The sequence below is a fragment of the Pyrgilauda ruficollis genome, unplaced genomic scaffold (assembly GCF_017590135.1).
Source record: "Pyrgilauda ruficollis isolate IOZ18807 unplaced genomic scaffold, ASM1759013v1 scaffold7, whole genome shotgun sequence".
NCBI lineage: Eukaryota > Metazoa > Chordata > Aves > Passeriformes > Passeridae > Pyrgilauda > Pyrgilauda ruficollis.
The window spans coordinates 9,986,361-10,003,884 of NW_024528821.1; the positions used below are offsets into that span (position 1 = coordinate 9,986,361).

The 17,524-nt window shown below is 41.9% G+C and overlaps 2 protein-coding genes across 3 annotated transcripts; one reads left to right on the forward strand and one right to left on the reverse strand.

Moving 5' to 3' along the window:
* Window positions 1-1,716: 1,716 nt before the first annotated feature.
* PSMD10 (proteasome 26S subunit, non-ATPase 10) lies at window positions 1,717-5,545 on the reverse strand. Of its 2 annotated transcripts, XR_005956649.1 has the most exons (6): window positions 5,415-5,545; window positions 5,239-5,337; window positions 4,173-4,319; window positions 3,899-4,065; window positions 3,030-3,162; window positions 2,755-2,887 (listed from the first exon to the last, which is right to left on the reverse strand). XR_005956649.1 is itself a non-coding variant. In XM_041485366.1 (5 exons), the coding sequence occupies exons 1-5, from the start codon at window positions 5,526-5,528 to the stop codon at window positions 2,734-2,736; spliced, it is 681 nt and encodes a 226-aa protein (XP_041341300.1). In that variant the 5' UTR covers window positions 5,529-5,545; the 3' UTR covers window positions 1,717-2,733. The 2 variants fall into 2 exon arrangements, 1 of the variants encoding a protein (XP_041341300.1); XM_041485366.1 differs by lacking the exon at window positions 3,030-3,162 and having other exon boundaries at window positions 1,717-2,887.
* Window positions 5,546-5,697: 152 nt separating this feature from the next.
* On the forward strand, window positions 5,698-17,093 carry ATG4A (autophagy related 4A cysteine peptidase). Its single transcript, XM_041485280.1, has 13 exons — window positions 5,698-5,810; window positions 7,217-7,327; window positions 8,511-8,582; window positions 8,926-9,024; window positions 10,209-10,310; window positions 10,820-10,892; window positions 11,792-11,871; window positions 12,849-13,036; window positions 13,135-13,213; window positions 14,122-14,267; window positions 14,851-14,907; window positions 15,753-15,864; window positions 16,186-17,093. The coding sequence occupies exons 1-13, from the start codon at window positions 5,801-5,803 to the stop codon at window positions 16,248-16,250; spliced, it is 1,194 nt and encodes a 397-aa protein (XP_041341214.1). The 5' UTR covers window positions 5,698-5,800; the 3' UTR covers window positions 16,251-17,093.
* Window positions 17,094-17,524: the final 431 nt, after the last annotated feature.

Here is a 17,524-nt window from a genome sequence, read left to right on the forward strand (position 1 = left end):
GTCTCCTTAATCAGGCAGTTCTTAGTGACTCTGTGCCAAATTCCTCACTCACATCCTGCCATCCAGGTTAAGCAGCTTACTGAAAATATCTAATATTGACAGACAAGCTGTGTAGACCTGCAGGATGATGACATTAAACACACTCAGAAACAGCAAAGGAACAGTCAGTACTACCTGCTGCTCTTTGGGTGCTATTTCTTACTGAAGGTGTTTCCTGATGATATAATTCAAATCAATTACTGGTCCAAAGGCTTGGCTGACAGCAATAATTTAAAATAATTTATCTGATATTCCTAAGCATTCTTTTACTCCTGCCCTTCATAGGAAAAGATTAATGGCTTCATGTCACTGCTATAGCTGTATTAGTTCTTCTAAAGCCATTTCCTGCATGTATGTGTTCTTGTCACGTTGTTCTTACTGCTACACCTTTCCAGCTTCCACATCTCTGCAGCAGCACTATTGTGATTGAAGAGGGGACTCTATTACGTGGTCATATTTCTTTCAATCTTTCCTTCATCTCACTTCCCACATTCATCTGCTGGTATTCCTTGCCTAACTTGCTACAGTAAGATAGGAGCTTATGCTGGTGAAGTTGTCACTAACTTTCTACAGATAGTACAGTCTTCCTAGAACAGCACAGGTTTTATAATTGTTCCAAAAGTAGAAATTGCTCAAGTTATGTTTAAGTTTTTGTATAAAAGAAAGGAACAATTCACCACATTCTTGACTAATGACTCCTCTCATACTTCTAACCACCAGTGAGAAAGAGATGGTAGTAAAAAGGCAAAATAAGAAGCAAAACCGGCTGCTGGGAGTAAAGAGATAAGGAAAATAACATGTATTTGGAGTTCCTTACCATAGTGTGGTGGTTTCTGTGAGCCTTCTGGCAAATGTTTGTTCTCATTTTGGTGTTTATCTGAAGTTTATTAGGAAGGATGGGGCACCATTCTCAGCTTCCCACTGATGCTCTTGGCAAAGCACAAGTCCAGTCAGGTACTGATCCATGGTGTGTAGCTCTAAAACCCTGCAGAGCTATGCAGGATGCATAAACATTTTTCAGAATTAGCTTTAGACGTTCAAACAGGCCGTGCTGCATGGCCCATTTATCTTCCCATAGGGAGTAGGGATCATTAATATGGAAACCAGAAACTAAGCCAACATTCAAGCCACCATCTCCTAAGGAAGCAGATTTACAAAGCTACAGAGCAGGGTTTTTTGCTGGACAAAGACCAAGAATGAACACAGAACTCTTAGCTTCAGCTGCTCTCCAAACAAATTTTCAGCCACGCCTGTGCAATATATAAGAAACATCTACTCAGTCAGGTTCCTCCTTCAATCAAGGTCAGCATGGCCAGAGTTTACTGTACAGGCAAGTTATCCCTCCTGTTCTTAATGAGTCCCCTCAGTGACATTTAACCTGCATTTTGTGTTCTAAGATACATTTAAAGTCCTTGGTGAAGGTATTTGTTTGGTTGTAAGTTTCTGTCTTGCTAATCAAAATAAAGTGCATTACCTTAATCCCTACAAGTCAAATTGTAGAAACTGCCAGCTCTATTTTACCCTTTCCTCGAGGCTGAAGAGCAAACGTTGCACTTCCATACTGTGTAACGGATGGCAGGGTTTCATCTCGTTGTTCATACCCCAAACATACAAGCTATTTAGAAAATACTGGTTTTCTTAAATGTCAGTTAAATAAAGTTTTATAATACCAAAGACTGTTGTTTAGGAAAGTTCTTTATTTCACAGAATTTCATTTTTGTTCAAGTGGAAATCTATCCACTGGTGTCAAAAATTATCTTAACAACATCAGGAAAGGAGGTCACTTTTCAGGCTCTACCTTGTCAGCTCTGCCTTGTAATAACTTAATATCTGGATTTGCTATGAGTAAATAAAGGTTAAATCAGACTTCTGTTATAAAATAAGACGGTAAACTGCAAGTGTCAGTGCTGCATATGGGAGTCAAGAGAAAGAAGAAGAAACCTTCAAAAGGAACAAGAAGAAAAAATATTGAAGTAGAAGTACATCTCAGAGGAGTATCCAGAGCCATCCATTATAAAACAGTGTATTTGCAGAGGTAACCCTGAAACTGTGCCTGCATTCTGCAAGCAGTCCAGTGCACTTCATCAAATACATGTATTTAAAGACTCAGAAAAACAAGACAACCAGTAACAACAGAAAAGCTTTAAGCACTGGGATTTCACTTAATACACCAAGAGTAGCAAAAATGGATACAATTATCTACGTAACAAGCAAACTGCATTCTACAAAGAGAAATACAGTGTAGCTTAGAGTCATCTGGAGAAAGACAATCAGTACCCACAAAACACAGACAAAACCCCATACACAAATCACAAAAGCCAAGAGAAAAAACAAAGACTCTAGAAGAAAACAAAAACTGGCTTTAAATGGTTAAAACATTTTTGGTCCTGTTTCGTGAAATAAATAATTCTAAACCGGGATCTGAAGTGGAAGGACCACCACATTTACACCCATCACACTGTAAACTGAAAGAAAACTGCAATATATTGAAAAATACTTTAAAATCAGTGAACGATTTAATTAACAGGAAGTACAAAGAGTTGTTTTGGCACTGCACTTGAAGGACAGCTTCAATAAAAACATTTCATTACCATGCTGATACCATACATGACATTCCAGATAACTATCAAAATATGAAGTTTGCAATCCTAAGCAGAAGTGCAACAGGAGAGAGGCTCCGGTGGGAAGCCCCCTCTAGCCTTCCACCATTCTTTTAAGGATGGCTCCCAGGCCACCCTTTGCCACTTTCAGAGGGGTCAGCTCTTCTTTATTCTCAATGTGAATACTTGCACCATGAGACACCAGCAGCTTTGCCTCCTCCACTCTCTCTTCATCGCAGGCTAAATGACTGCAGTGAGAAGAAGAAACCCAGAGCCACTGTTAAACTGTCCAAGCTTTTAAAGAGCAATAATTGCACCATGTCAAAATGACAGTGTGAATGTTGGGGAGAGATACATCTGAGAACAACAAATCCACAAGCAGCCAACTACCTAGACAGATTCCAAAGCTTGCTGTCCAGTCCCTCTGCTGTCATTAAGCAACTCAAGAACATTCCTCCTGCTGCTCTCCTTGCAATGTTAAGACAGTTCTTTGGGTTAGGATTTGGCTCTGCAGTCAGCAAAGCTAAAGAGAACATAATCCATGGTGAGAATGGAAAACAGCAATCTCTATTAAATTGAAGGTGAGAAATAAATTGTCTGATGCTAAAAAATAATGAATTACTGCAAATGCAGCAAATGCTTTTTTCCATTTGGCACAGTGTCCTAGGAAGAACTGTGTGCATTCCAGGGCCATACTGAGGTTTATGTACAGCTAAAACTTCCTGCTTGATCTTATTCACAGCAAAATCTGGATTCCACTGTGATTTTGACACCAGCTTCAAAATAGCTGTAACCCTAAAAGATTCAAATAGATCTCTAAATTAACAACAAACACTGGGCTGACTGTACTCCAATTGCAACTTATTTTTTTAGAGAGGTGAAGAAAAGCTTCTGAAATGAGTTCTTGCTTGGCAGGACAGAGTAGACCATCCTGCAAGACCAGTTTCTTCTGACTCTGATGTCATTAGCTCACTTTCTACCCTGTAGCAGAAACCAATGTATTCCAGATTAATACAGAATGTGTTCTACCACGTTTAAGTGGATGCAGTAACACAAGTTAAAGTATGCATGTACAAACCACTATGGCAAAATACTAAGTATGACATTCTAAAATAGTTTTTAATTGCACAGGGATGTGAAGCAAGAGATTATTTTGAAGCAAAGAAAAATTAAAGAAAGAAAAAGACACCAAAATAATGGAGTTTCTTTTCACAGAGATTACGCTATATTAAGCAAAATAAAAATTAAAAATTACTTACAGAGGAGTATTCCCTTCAGAGTCCCGTATATCCAAAGTTGCATTGTGCTGCACAAGGATCTGTACCATTTTTAGGTTTCCTTTAGCTGCTGCTCTGTGTAATGGGGTGGATTCAAAATGATCTGTTGCATCCGGATCTGCTCCATTCTCCAAAAGCATGATTGCAATCTGAGCATGTTGAAAGAAAAAGGAGCAGGGAAGGAGGATGTGGGCTTAATACACCTAAATCCTGCTTCCAAGAACACCACCAGCTCCAGTAGCTTAAGTAAACATACCTCCTGCTTATTTTTGGAGGCTGCATAATGCAGGGGCGTGCAGCCATTCTGATTGACAGCATTTACATGAGCACCCTTAGCAATGAGGGCTTTCACAATTTCATCACGGCCTGCTGAAGCAGCAATGTGCAGGGGAGTCCAACCAGCCTAAAGAGGCAAGAAGAAATCCACATTATTCAAACCATGAGTTTCAGGCAGAAAAACATGATAATGTATAACCCAGACAAACCTGAACTACTCACACGGCTCATATTCTTACCAGTGTAAAGCTAAAATACTACTGATTTTCACTTGATGTAAAGCTCATGTCTTCTTACATGCTTGCATTCAGTACCTGGAAAAGGCTGCCAGTTAAATGAGAGAGATCACTTCTGCTATGCATGGTATCTTTGCAGAACACTTTTTCCCTGCAGAATTCATACTACTGCCTTTTTAAGAACAAACAGCAGTAGTAGAAAAGGATGTTAACAACTTTTTATATATACTACTATATCCTGCTCTCTAAAATGATGAGATTTCCTTCTTTGTGGATGCTTTGTAATGGATACAAATATTTTAGCTCTTCCTCTAGAAAAGGAGCAGGCCATCTCCTTTCTAACTGTGAAATCACTGAACCTGCACCTGCTTTATTAATGCCTTCCCCAGTGTGAGAGATCTTCGGGCTGCCTCATGATTTGGCACAACACATTTGAGAGATCACACGGAGATAAAGGTAAAACACCAAGAACCACCCAAACACCCCTGTTTTGCAACTTCCTTCATAAGTACAGCTCTCCTAAAATTCCGGGACAATAAGCAGGTCTCAACTCTCCTCCTCACGCCGATGTCCAAATGCGAAATACTTCACGCTGCCTTCCCAGCGCACACAGAGCAGCCTGGAGCTGCCCAAGTGCCCGATACCGCACACCGGCCCACGGGACGAGGGGGACGAGGGCGGGAAGGGAGCGGCGCGGCGGCTCCGGGAGCTGCCCCGGCCGCTGCCAGGGCCCCTCAGAGCCGAAACCACGACAGCACCGGCGCACCCGGAGCTCCCTCAGCCGCACCGGGCTAGGGCCGCGGCACTCACATCGTCCTTATCGTTCACAGGCACGCCGAGCCCGAGGAGCAGATCCGCCACGTCCGTGTGTCCCGCCGAGCAGGCCCAGTGCAGCGCGGTGCGGTGATCCTGCGGGAGGGAAGCGGTGAGCGGGGCAAGGACGGGCAGCGGCCGGCAGGAGCCGCCCGGGGCCGCAGCCGGCTGACCTGGTCGGCCCGCGTGGCCTGGGCCCTGTCGCGGAGCAGCAGCGCCCGCAGCTCCTCGAGGCGCCCCGCGAACGCCAGGTTACACACGGCCACGTCCGACACCGCGCCCTCCATGCTGCCCCCGCGCCACCCCGCCCACAGGGCGGGCACAAGCCCACGAGCCGCCAATCAGAAGGACGCCGGCCCCAATCCAGCCAATCGCGCCCTCCCGCCCGCTCCTCTCCCCTCTAGGGCCGCGGGGGCTGCTGGGGTTTGTAGTCCTGCGGGCGCTGGGGCCGTGCGCTCCCGGACGGCGGAGGGACTGCAGTTCCCAGGGCGCCCCGCGGCGCGGCCGTGTTGTGCCTCCGTGTCGGGGCGAAGGGGAGGAGGATGGTGACAGCGGGAGGATGGAGGCCGGTGAGGGGCGCGGGCACGGCTGGCGGCGCGGCGCTGAGGGGCCAGACCGGGGCTCCGGGGATCCAGTGGGGCTCCCGGCGGCGGGAGACGCCCGCGGGCTGAGGAGCGGGGGACCGGCGCGGGCGGCGCGGTGCGATCCGCCCTGAGGGGTCGCCTGGCGCTTGGGGTCCCGCGGCCTCTCCCGGGGCCGGGGCTGGGGGCTCGGGCGGGGCCCGGGCGTGAGGGGGCTCGGCCGGGGCGGCCTGAGCCGGGGGGCCGGCGCCGGGTCTGGCAGCCCCGCTCCGGGAGGCGCCGCAGCTCGGCGGGCAGCGCTGGGGGGGAGCGCCGGGAAGGGGAAGGAGACCCCGGCAAGGAAAAAGGAGTCCTGGCAGTACCTTCATCTCAAGTGCTCCGAGGCGTCGTACGGCAGCGGGGGCCACAGAGCTGGCCGCGAAAGGGGTGCAGGTGCCTCCGGTTGGATTTCGGGACTCCAGAGTGTCTTAAGTCTTTGGAGTAAAAACCAGATAATTTGCTCTGGAAGTGCAGTGAGCGATGGTTTTTCTGACGGCGAATGCAGAGCGCGGTGCAGAAGTTGTTCTGCCGAGCTGACAGCCCTGGAGGAGTCTGGCTGGCGTTTCCCCGCTGCCTGCGGGGACGCTGAGCGTCGGGGCTCGCACTGCTGGCCCGGGGCTCCAGCCACAGGGTGCTGCAGCTCCCTGCTGATTGCTGGAATGTATATTTTTTAAATTGAATCTTACTTTATGTATTTGATTTTACATTAATTTTTACACTTGAAGGGTTGTTGCACTCTTCCAAAAAGCATCATTTTAATTATCTAAAAAATAGTTGGGCTGTCTTCTTTTGGTAGTATTAATTATCATTTGTTATTTTTCACTAAATAGATGTGGTCTTGAATAATAACATTATTACATCTATTTTTTTTTTTCTGAAGTGTTTAAAATCTCCAGTTGGGAAAGTAAAGCCCAGTCTTGCTAACGCTTTTCACATGCTTTCCATTAAGCATGAGGCTGTAATCACTCTGATATGTATTTTTTTTTCTACGTTTCAGATCAAGCTGTGATGCCTAATTTTTTTTTTTTCCTTTCCTCATTATCTTGAATGAAATCTCATCCTCACTGCAGTCATCCTGAACTTCTGTCACTGGCTTCAGTGAGACTGCTTATAAAGGTGTTATTCCTGGTGTTCTCTCAGCACTCACTGAGACTCTAAATAAAAACCAAGGCATTGGTTATTTCAGTGTCAGAACAGCTTTTAAGAGAGCAAATTAAAAGCAGATGGCAGAACTGCTCAGAAGCCCCAAAGGCTGTAAAGACTTACTACAAACTAGTTCAGTTTGAGAGCTCCAAGTTGTGCATAAAAGAATAAGGGGATAAAATGGAGTTTGAATTTTGTGTATTCCTGTTCAGTTTTATCTAGGTATGAAAACCAGATCACTATTTTGTCAGACTACTTAGAAGAATTTCCAGAAACTGATGAGCCAGTGTGGATTTTAGGAAGGCAACACCACCTAAACACAGGTATCTTTAGAATTAAATTATCTGTAACATCTGTAGAATATTCATAGATTCACATGCAGCAACAGCTCCTGATTTCCTTTTGTTCCCTAAATGTCTCATGAGGGAAGTTTGTTCTTCATCACTGAGAGACCAGGTGTAAGCAGTGGAATTCCTCCTGTACAGAAACAAAATGTACTTCCACAAAAATGTGCATCCACTATAATTCATGCAATATGATCACAATCATAGCAGAGGCTGTCAGATGTGAGCTTTGTGAGCCTCGTCACTTCACAACATCAGGGCCTCAGAAATAAATATATAAATAACTTCTGGGAAATGTTCAGCATTACTGATGTCATTTTCCTACGAGCGGTGCTGTCCACAGCCTGTTACTTGCAACTAAAATGATATTTCAAATAACAATGGTAAGTTAGTCTATGGCACATACTGCCTTTTAGTGAAGATAAATACATGGCCTAAAAGTTGGAGCAGAGTAGTGTGTTCATATAAAAATAAGATGTCAGAAATGAGTTTTGCTCCCTGAGGAGAAGAGAGGGCCATCCTCCTGTGTTACCTGTCAAAGGCAGTGGCCACCAGTGCAGGCATGGTGCTCAGGAGAGCCCAGGGTGCTGCATGCAGCCGTGATCAGCTGGAGAATCCTTTGGAAAAGCCAGCCAGTCTGAGCCACAGCTAAGGGAAAATGCAGCAAATAGGATTCTTAAGCATTCATCAGAGCCTTTGCAGAATTCTGTAAGTGCATGTGTTTAAACAAAAAAGAAAAACGAGTGGTTTAATTCAATTTAACATCATTAACATTTTCTTAAAATTACTTTCTGTTGGGTTTGGAGGTAATGTATCATTCCGTGTTGATTTGCACGTAGAACTTAACCTGCTTTACCAGCTCTTTCCTGAGGATGTAGTTCTCCAGAGTTGTTTTATTCAGGCTGGGCATAGTCATTCTAAGCACCTTGTAAAACTTCATTGGCTAATAATTATTTCATCCTTAATAAGTTAACTTTAATTAGCAGTCAGCAAAAGCTCTCTGTGTTTAAACTGCTATAAAATGTTTCAAGTATTAAGGGTCTTGTACATAAAAGCTATAGGAGCCTGCCATGCACTCTGTATATTGACTGTACAGGGATAATTTTAATCTTTCATTTTTAAGTCTGTTTTAATAATTTATTTCCTCTTAAAATTATTCCAGACAAATCTAAGTTATTGTTGGATATAAGTGCTCGTCTCTGGTTTACGTATAGAAGAAAGTTTTCACCTATTGGTGAGTATGCAGCATTCCAACAGCCTGGTTATGGATTAGCAGGATTAGTGATGATGTTGGGGACTGAAAAGTTATTTTTACAGTTCTAGAACATTTTGATCATAATTCAACTGTATGTGCAAACAAAAGATTAAAGTATTAAAAGCAGTGTTTGCTTGTACCTGTATATAGTGAGGTCTTCATGTTTGTGGGGCAAGCAGTGAAGTGACACCAGCACTGTGGGGAGAAGGAGCTGGCTCAGTGCCCTTGAGCTGTGGGACGGCTGTTGGAGGTTTGACTGTGAGCTCTGTCAGAGGCTGGCTCTGTGTGGAGCCCGTGCTGATGTGAGCACCTCTGTTCCCAGGAGGCACCGGCCCCTCGTCTGACGCGGGCTGGGGATGCATGCTGAGGTGTGGGCAGATGATGCTGGCCCAGGCACTGATCTGCAGACATTTAGGAAGAGGTGAGTTCTGTGCCTGAGACAACTTTTGTGTTACTTGGAGGCTGTTTCATTTTTGTTGTCATTTTCCATAAAAGCATAAAACCTAAATTTATTGATGAAACTTTCTGTGATACCCTGATAAAGTTATTAGTGCACTATTCTTGTCTGATGGGGCAAAATCATGTCAGCCTTCAGCGGAGAAACAAAAACAGAGGAAGGACAAATAGGGAATCCCACTGTTGTTATTTTATAAATCTTTTTGAGGAATACCCAAGTTGAAGCCAAGGGAAAACTTGCTACCACGGGTCTGAGTTCTTCCCCTCTTTTCATTACATAGCCACCAAAATGCCAGCCCAGGGTGACTGTGTCAGTAGTGACAGATTGATAGACACCACACAAAGTACTTCACAAACCACTCACCCATCATCAGCCTGAGTCCAAACCCACAGCAGACCCCACTAGTGCCTGCTTTACTCTGTACTAACACCCCATGTCCCACGGGTGAGTGTCATAGGTCTGCCCTGTGTGTCCCTCTTCTGTCACACACCTTGCTGTGCCTGGGTCTGTGATCCTTATGCTCTTCTGTCACGGTTTCTGTGGCAGCATGATTTGTGGATTTACCACTTTAATAACTGAATACACAAAATGGTATTGCAAAGATTTAACTGAAAGAGTAGGCAAACAAACATTTGCTGAGGAAAACTAGACCTTGAACTTGCAGTATGGATCAAAATAGCATCAGCCCTGTGTATATGTCTCTCTATTAGTAAATGTGAGGTAACTACCTTATGTTAGAAGCAGAAGCTCATGTGGCAAAGCCATGGTTTGGATTTTGCTTTATGAGTCTTATTATCCTACAAATAGGATTTGCAAATTTAATAAAGTCCAAACAGAACAGATAGTTTTAAAAAGTCTTGGAAGCTCACATAGAGCAATAGCTATCAATTCTCAGCAGTGATCACTCAGGATACACTTGCAGTTGGCAATGTTATTTTAGTTTCCCAATTTTCACACAATAGCATGTGAGATAAAGGACAGCTTGATAATAAATGACAAGGTGTGACTTCTAGGATCTCTAAATAAAATGGAAATATTAGAGATGGATCATCTCTTAAGATCTCATTGTATGGCTTTCTGCCATCTAGAAATCTGATCAGTACAATGAAAACATTATTTTTTAATCTCTATAACTTTTTTCCTGAAAGATTGGCAATGGGAAAAACACAAAAAACAACCAGAAGAATATCATAGAATCTTACGATGTTTTCTGGATAGAAAAGACTGCTGTTATTCCATCCACCAAATGGGTAAGAACACACATCAGCTTTTGTCTACTGAAATTCCTACAGTGTTGAAACTTTCTCATTTGAAGTAAGTTAATGAAACATTTTTAAAAGGTGATTATGAAGACAATGTATATTTTTATATATAAATAAAAATGTATGCAAGTGGGCACGAAGTATAATAATTCAGAAATATTATTCACTAAGACCTAAATAAATCTGTATTCTAGAATCTAGCTCTTGATCAAGTGTGCAGGTTTGATAGTGTTAAAATAGACAGTCATAAAAGTTATTGCTGTAATTTGCAAGTAAGGACATATTTGTAGTTGTCATTACAGTTTAGGAACTTCTAAGGGAACTAGCAGTCATTGAGTTTTGAAAAGAGAATAGATTGAGAAAATAATTGTTGCTAAATACAGCTTGCACTTGCTCTAGAGTGTTTTGTCAAGCTATTAGTAGGCCATGCTGTGTGACACAGACTGTGACCAGCCTCTCTGTGCTCTTTTCCTGTGTGTTTTCCCTTTCAAAAACAGCGCAGATGGGTGTTGGAGAGGGGAAGTCCATTGGAGAGTGGTTTGGACCAAATACAGTTGCTCAAGTACTGAAGTAAGTCATGGCAGGGGCTCCCTCGGGACGTGCTCCGGGGGTGCTGAGCTCGGAGAGCGCGCAGTGCTGCCCGAGGCTGCTGCAGGAAACGTGGAAGCTCCTCCTGGTCTGGAAGCCTCTCTAGAGCTGACTTTGCTGAGGGATAGGGGAATGTCCCAGATTTCAGGTGGAGGCTGGACTGCAGCTCCTGGGTGCCATTTGCTGCAGCCCTGGCACAGACATGTTCTGGAGAGAGAAAGGAGCTAAAGGATGTTCTGGCCTCCAGCTCCTTTCCCTTACAAATTCTACATGACTCACATACCAGTTTTTCAGGCTTATTTGGGACAACCAGCACTGCCTGTGCAGCCTAAGAGCTCCCTTCCCCAGAGTTCTGGATGTCACACAAAGTGGGCAGAAACCTGTGTGTTATTATGCCACCCTCCTAACTTTTGGGTGTCAAAATCTTGAGCTGCTCTGGCTTTTAACAACCTGAAATGGTTCCACTGACTTTGTGGAACTTTTTAAGCACAGAGTAATGTGGAAGAACTGGCATAGGAATTTTTTCCTTCTCTACATGTTAGGCACCATTCCCACAGCGGAATCTGTCAATTGCAATAAAAAATAATAAACCTAATTGTATAGTTGAGCTGTTACTATCCCTGCATTTGGCAAAAGGACAAAACAGTTTTCACATGGTATAGTGTGTGTGCTTTTCCTGGAATCACTCATTATTATTTTTTTCTAAATATGTTAAACACTGAAACTTATCTTTTTATTACATGGAGACTTAAAAAAACGAACAATTTTTTTTTTCCCAAATAAATTACTTTTTTACTCAAGAACCATTTAACTGTCCTAGTTAAAAGCTCTCCTCATGGTCCCAGTAATCTTTTATTAATTATTGCCTCTGTGTTTTCTAGGAAGCTTGCTTTATTTGATGAATGGAATTCGTTAGCAGTTTATGTATCTATGGACAATACAGTGGTCATCGAAGACATCAGTAAGTGAAACAGGAGTTTTTGCAGGACTGCTGTAGTGTCTCAGCAGATACCAAAGAGTGCTCAAGCTCATGGCAAATTTAATTGTTTGGACAAACTACTGCTGGGAGCATTAGGGTAGTGGTTGGATTTGATGATGTTAAAAGTCTTTTCTGGCATAAATGATTTGATGATTCTGAATATTTGCTTGGTGAAAGTTTTTAATTTGAATTCACTCTCCTGAATGTATCTAAGTATGAGCAAAGTCTTGGCACCCTCTCTATTTGTTCCCAGGGTAAGAAAAGGAATAAAGGAAATGGATACTCAGGTTTGAGGTTTCCAAAAGTAAAGTTAGCACAGAACAGTGAGGCATTTTTGGTGACCAACTCACATACCATGTGGATGAGAAGGTGGAGTTTGGTCTGCGCTCCTTAACTCCTACTCCAGCAATGGAATGAAGTTGCAGTATGTAAAAATACAGAGAATTGCTTGTAATATAAAGTTTGCCAGAAATTTGCTTTTGTCAGGCAAAAGGGAAATGAAGGGTGGATCCTTCAAAAACATGTGGCCCATTTTCAACTTAAAACTGTTGAAAATATAAGTGGTATGTAGCCACAGCCTGGTTCTACTTTAGTGTCTACTTCTGCTTACTTTATGTCTACATCACTGGAAGGCAAGAGTTCCCTGAAGAGTTTCTAATGCTTCTTCCCTGCTATATCATCTTCCAGGCAAAACTTGACAGCTTTAACACTGGAAGTAGTAAATGTAACTTCAGTCTTAAACATTCATCTCCTCATTTTTCTCATGTCTCACTAATGTGCCACCACATACTCTGACTGCCAGAATTACTTCTACTAAATAGTCAGGATTTCTACACCCTGCTCCTTTTGTCTTAAAACAAGCTTTAAAAAGCTGTCTGGAAAAGTAATTTAATTCATGATTGAAAGATCTGCTGTGTGTTCCGGTGTGCATTCACTGATGTCTCTTTTCATTCCCCCAGAGAAGATGTGCTGGTCCCCTGCCCAGAGCAGCAGCGTTGCCCACAGCAGTGCACATTTGCACAGAAGTGCTCTTGGCCAAAACAAGAACACAGCAGGATTGTGCCCAGGCTGGAAGCCCCTCTTGCTCATTATCCCTCTCCGGCTAGGGATTAATCACATCAACCCAGTGTATATTGATGCGTTTAAAGTAAGGCATTCTTCAGTGACTTGTGTATGTGAAAAAGTTCAGGTATCTGGTATATCAATAAACAAATCAATTTAATTTTTCTCTCTTTGGACTCCTAGGAATGCTTTAAGATGCCACAGTCTTTGGGAGCGTTAGGAGGGAAACCCAATAATGCCTATTATTTTATAGGATTTTTAGGTAAGGAAGAAAGAAACTTACTCCAAATATCCATATGACTGAAAGGATTTTCTTTGGGAACGGGCAGTAAGCATTTTAAGCATGGGAATGGAGAAGAAGAAACAGACACTTCAGGAACAGTATGAGACCATCCTTATAGGAACAGAAAAGAAGCAGCAAAGCTTGATATAAAAATATGGAATTATATAAGCAAGAACAAGACACTAAGAAAACTTGATAGCATTCAACAAGTGTCAGATGTCACTGCTGCTTAAATACTATATTTTCTCTAATCATTAATACTTTCTAGTGAAGAGTGTCTTGTTTTATTCTTTTGTTTTCTGGCTTTCTTAAATTATTGTCTCATATTTTTCAATTTTTTCTCAAAGCAGTATGTCTTCACCTTCTTCCATGTCTTTATTAATTAATGCAATAGTTGATCCTAGATTCAACCTTTGATATTTTGCCCTGGTTTGATTCGTAACTTCTTGGATATTTTGTTCTTTCTTTTGTAAAACCTGAGCTGTTTTAGTCAGACTTATTTGTTCAATTTCTGGGTGAATGCCTAATGGGATTACAGATTGGATTTGTGGTCATCCTGTATCTTTGATCTGAGGAATGTTAGGGATTACTGCAGTTGAGATTTTAAAAAATGTACTGGACTTCATGTAGATAAAGGAAAGTATGTGACAAAGGTAGAAAAAAACATCCCAAAAAAATCTACCCTAAAAGGTAACAGTGGAAAATTACACTAAATGCCCTGTGGGATACTGTTGTGCCTGGCTTTCTAGTTTTCTTAAAGACTCCCTAGCTAGAGAGTTGAGATACAGACTGTGCTGATAATCCAATTTATGTTTTACAAGTCTGCATGGAATAGGTGTTTATTACTGCTTCTTGCTTGTTATCACCATATGGATTTTACCCTGCAGGCAATGAGCTGATCTACCTGGACCCTCACACCACTCAGAGTTTTGTAGATTCAGAAGAAAATGGCACAGTCGATGACAAGAGCTTCCACTGCCAGCAAGCCCCACACAGAATGAAGATCATGAATTTGGACCCTTCAGTAGCTTTAGTAGGTGTTAGAAAATAATAAATGTGTGTACTTTGTTCAAAGCAATACCTCTGTGTATTGGTAAGGGCAGCAACACGTTTCCTTGATCACAGTCAAGATCACAGAGCACGCTTCTGCAATCTAAAATTCAACACATAGTAGTTTACATATTAACTGCATAGGATACATTAATATTAGCTCAAGCAGGAGACCAATTGCTTGTATCCTGGGAGCCAATTAAGTTTTTTTTCCTGGGCAACATAAACTTTTTCTAAGAAGTACTTTGAAAGTCAAAGCAAGGAACTGAATCAGGTTTCCTTATTTTATTCCATCACTATCATCTGTGCATTGGTTGCTCTCGAGAAGATACTTACCTGAGCTTGTTTTATTTAATCTACAAATCTTCAAGTGAAATTACTTGTAGAATTAATCCAGTACAGATCACAAGAATACTGTGGTAGTTGAAGAAATTCAGTCTGATCTTGTGCCAGTGTCCTTTGGTTGGGTTATGGGTGATTGTCACTTGAGATCTAACCCATACATAGATACCACAGCATCTTTGCTCATATTGTATTTAATATTACTGTGTGTATTCTTTCCTTAGGGCTTCTTTTGCAAAGAAGAATGTGATTTTGATAACTGGTGTAGTCTTGTACAAAAGGTAATACTCTGTCTTTTGTTGCTCTGTATGAAATCATGGATACTGTTCTTTTTTTGGTTAATGGAAATTCCCAGCCTGCAAGTGAAATGATCCCCAGTGAAGGTGGCACTAATGATCAGGGAGAGCTGACACTGCTGGTGGAGCTTGTTCAGCATTTTGCAACCCTGAGCCCTGGCAGTGGGAGAAGAAGTGCATACACCCCCTTCCTGAGTTTGTCTTCCGTTAGCAGTACTGTGTCAGTGGCTCGTACCCAAGTCATTTACTGAGAAACAGCAAGCAGCTGGAATATTGAGCAAGGAATGTGAATATAAAGTACCACCAACCAAAAGCATTTATTTAAAAAAAGGCTACAGAAAGCAGTTTGCAAATAACTGAAACAGAGGATATGATGGAGCTCACCTGATAGCAGTGAAATTTTCCTTCAATAATAACTTGTTTCTCCTGATCAAAACCTGTCTTCCAAAATCTGTTGGATTTTTTTGAGTAGATAGATCTGGTTTTTGTTCCCATTGATCAACAGAAAACTTGAACACAGAGAGGTCCAAGCAAGTAATTTACTTCTAAAAGGCAGAAAGTATGTCCTTGGTATGTGTTTGCTCCATGTAAACAAAATTATAGATGTATAAAAGCTCATTATAATGCACTGGTAACTTGTAGGAGTTTAAGAGATCCATCTTCCAGGTGTGTTTTCAAGTAGGACAATACTAGAGATGTGTGAAGCAGTGATTCATGAGGCAGGTACCTGACCTAACAGGAATTTACAGCCTTTGTTCTTTGATAAGTATACAGTACTAAAAATATTTTTAATTAAGCAGGCAGTTTTCTGGTTTGTATTCTGTCCTCAGGAGATTCTAAAGCAGCAGAGCCTACGGATGTTTGAGCTGGTCCAGAAGCACCCACCCCACTGGCCTCCTTTCATACCTCCAACCAAGCCAGAAGTGACAACCACAGGAGCAGGTGTGGTACCACTGGAAGTGCTGCTGGGCAGCAGCGTGGGGCTCCTCAGCCACCAGGAGAACACTGCAGGTGGAACAGCTGGGCTTTCCTGAGGACCAAGCAATCACTGCATCATTAAATGCCTTATTCTTACAGAGTATCAGTTATCCAAACAGGCCATGTCCAATTTATGTGTTAGCACAATATATTTTTAAATCTTTGAAAATATTTCAAAGGCAGCATGTCAGAAGGATTGGGGCGGGGGGGGGGGGTTTTGAGGGTTTTTTAGTAAACAAAATCAGACATGTCTTTACATTCTAAATTGTTTAATTTATTTTTCAGAACTCATTGAATCTACTGACAAGCTATTTGAATTGGAAGAAGAATTTGAAATCCTGACTGTATGAGGGAAACTGTGGTGACCCTTCTGAGTATCGAACATATTGCTAGTATTATTGCATTGACATAAATGACACAGCCATGTTAGCCCAAAAGTGCCTGAAATCATGGATAACAGAGCACAAACACCTGGTATCATCCAAAACTCCTACAGGGACAGTTCCTTCTGTCAAAGAGCTTCCCCAAATGGAAAGGCACTGAAAGATTTTATTATAAGACTCTGAAAGGGAACCTCTTTTTAATGTGTGTCTTTCTTGAAGACAAATGGACCTCTGAGATTAAGGCAAAAATAAGTCTGTCAGTGGGCTGTATGTTTGGAGAAAGGAATAACACAAAATGGGTATTTCTTGCTCTCATACAATGCAATAGTTTTATTCTTAAAGCAAGAGTCTTCAGTTAAGGAGGATGTGTACTTCTGTTCCTTCCTGTGGGCTGCATCATAGAAAAAAATGCATTGTCTTGTTTAAAAGATCAACTGGATCAGGAGAAAATTGTTTCCTTGTTAAATATTTTAACATGTATTTGAGCAACCACACTTTATGACAAAAATGTTTCTGTGAAAGGAACTATGTCTAACGTATCCATTTTGCAATAGCCTTCCTGTTTCTGGAAAACCTCAAGAGGAACAGGAGCCTCAAATAGTTGATACAGATCACAACCACTGTTATAGTTTGATATATTTCACCTTGACCTTAAAGTTCAATCATTAAAATTTAGGCTGACTTTTCTTTCGGAGCTAAAGTGAGTCAAAGGTGGTTTAACTGTACCTTATTTATTTTAAAAAAGATTTACACAAGTATCTCTGTTACTGCACTTTATCTGTGCATCTAATAAATTTCTTAAGCTTTTCATAGGTTGTATGCTGCTATATTTTGTTAATTTGTTTGTGTGAACTAAATATAACCCAGGTTATTTTAAAACTTAATATATAGGCATATGCAAATTACTTAATTGTTGGGTTTTGACTTGTTGCCTTTTGAAATCTGTTTTGGTAAAAGTGCCTTAATTCTCCAGTTTTATCAGCAGAGCCGGTGCAGTTTTGTTTCTTTTTAGAAAGAGTATCTCTGTAGAAACTATAAGAAAACCAGCTCAGAATAAAGGCAAAGATCTTTTAATTCATTCTACAGTTCCTTTTTACTATCACAGTCCCCATTCTGATCACTTTGTCACGCTAGTGCAATGGATGTGAGTCACACATTTTCATCTTCAGTAATAAATGACCATGTAGAGAAATCCTGAATGCTGTCTCCTCTCACTTGCACTTCTGGATCAGGGCCAGTGT

Coding starts and splice junctions, on each gene's coding strand:
- PSMD10 (XM_041485366.1), bottom strand. CDS start 5,528: ATGGAGGGCGCGGTGTCGGACGTGGCCGTGTGTAACCTGGCGTTCGCG. Junction 4,066..4,172: donor CCTCCAAAAATAAGCAGGAG/GTATGTTTACTT, acceptor CAACATGCTCAG/ATTGCAATCATGCTTTTGGA. Junction 2,888..3,898: donor TCTGAAGGGAATACTCCTCT/GTAAGTAATTTT, acceptor TTCTCACTGCAG/TCATTTAGCCTGCGATGAAG.
- ATG4A (XM_041485280.1), top strand. Junction 10,893..11,791: donor ACAGTTGCTCAAGTACTGAA/GTAAGTCATGGC, acceptor TGTGTTTTCTAG/GAAGCTTGCTTTATTTGATG. Junction 14,268..14,850: donor TGGACCCTTCAGTAGCTTTA/GTAGGTGTTAGA, acceptor TTCTTTCCTTAG/GGCTTCTTTTGCAAAGAAGA.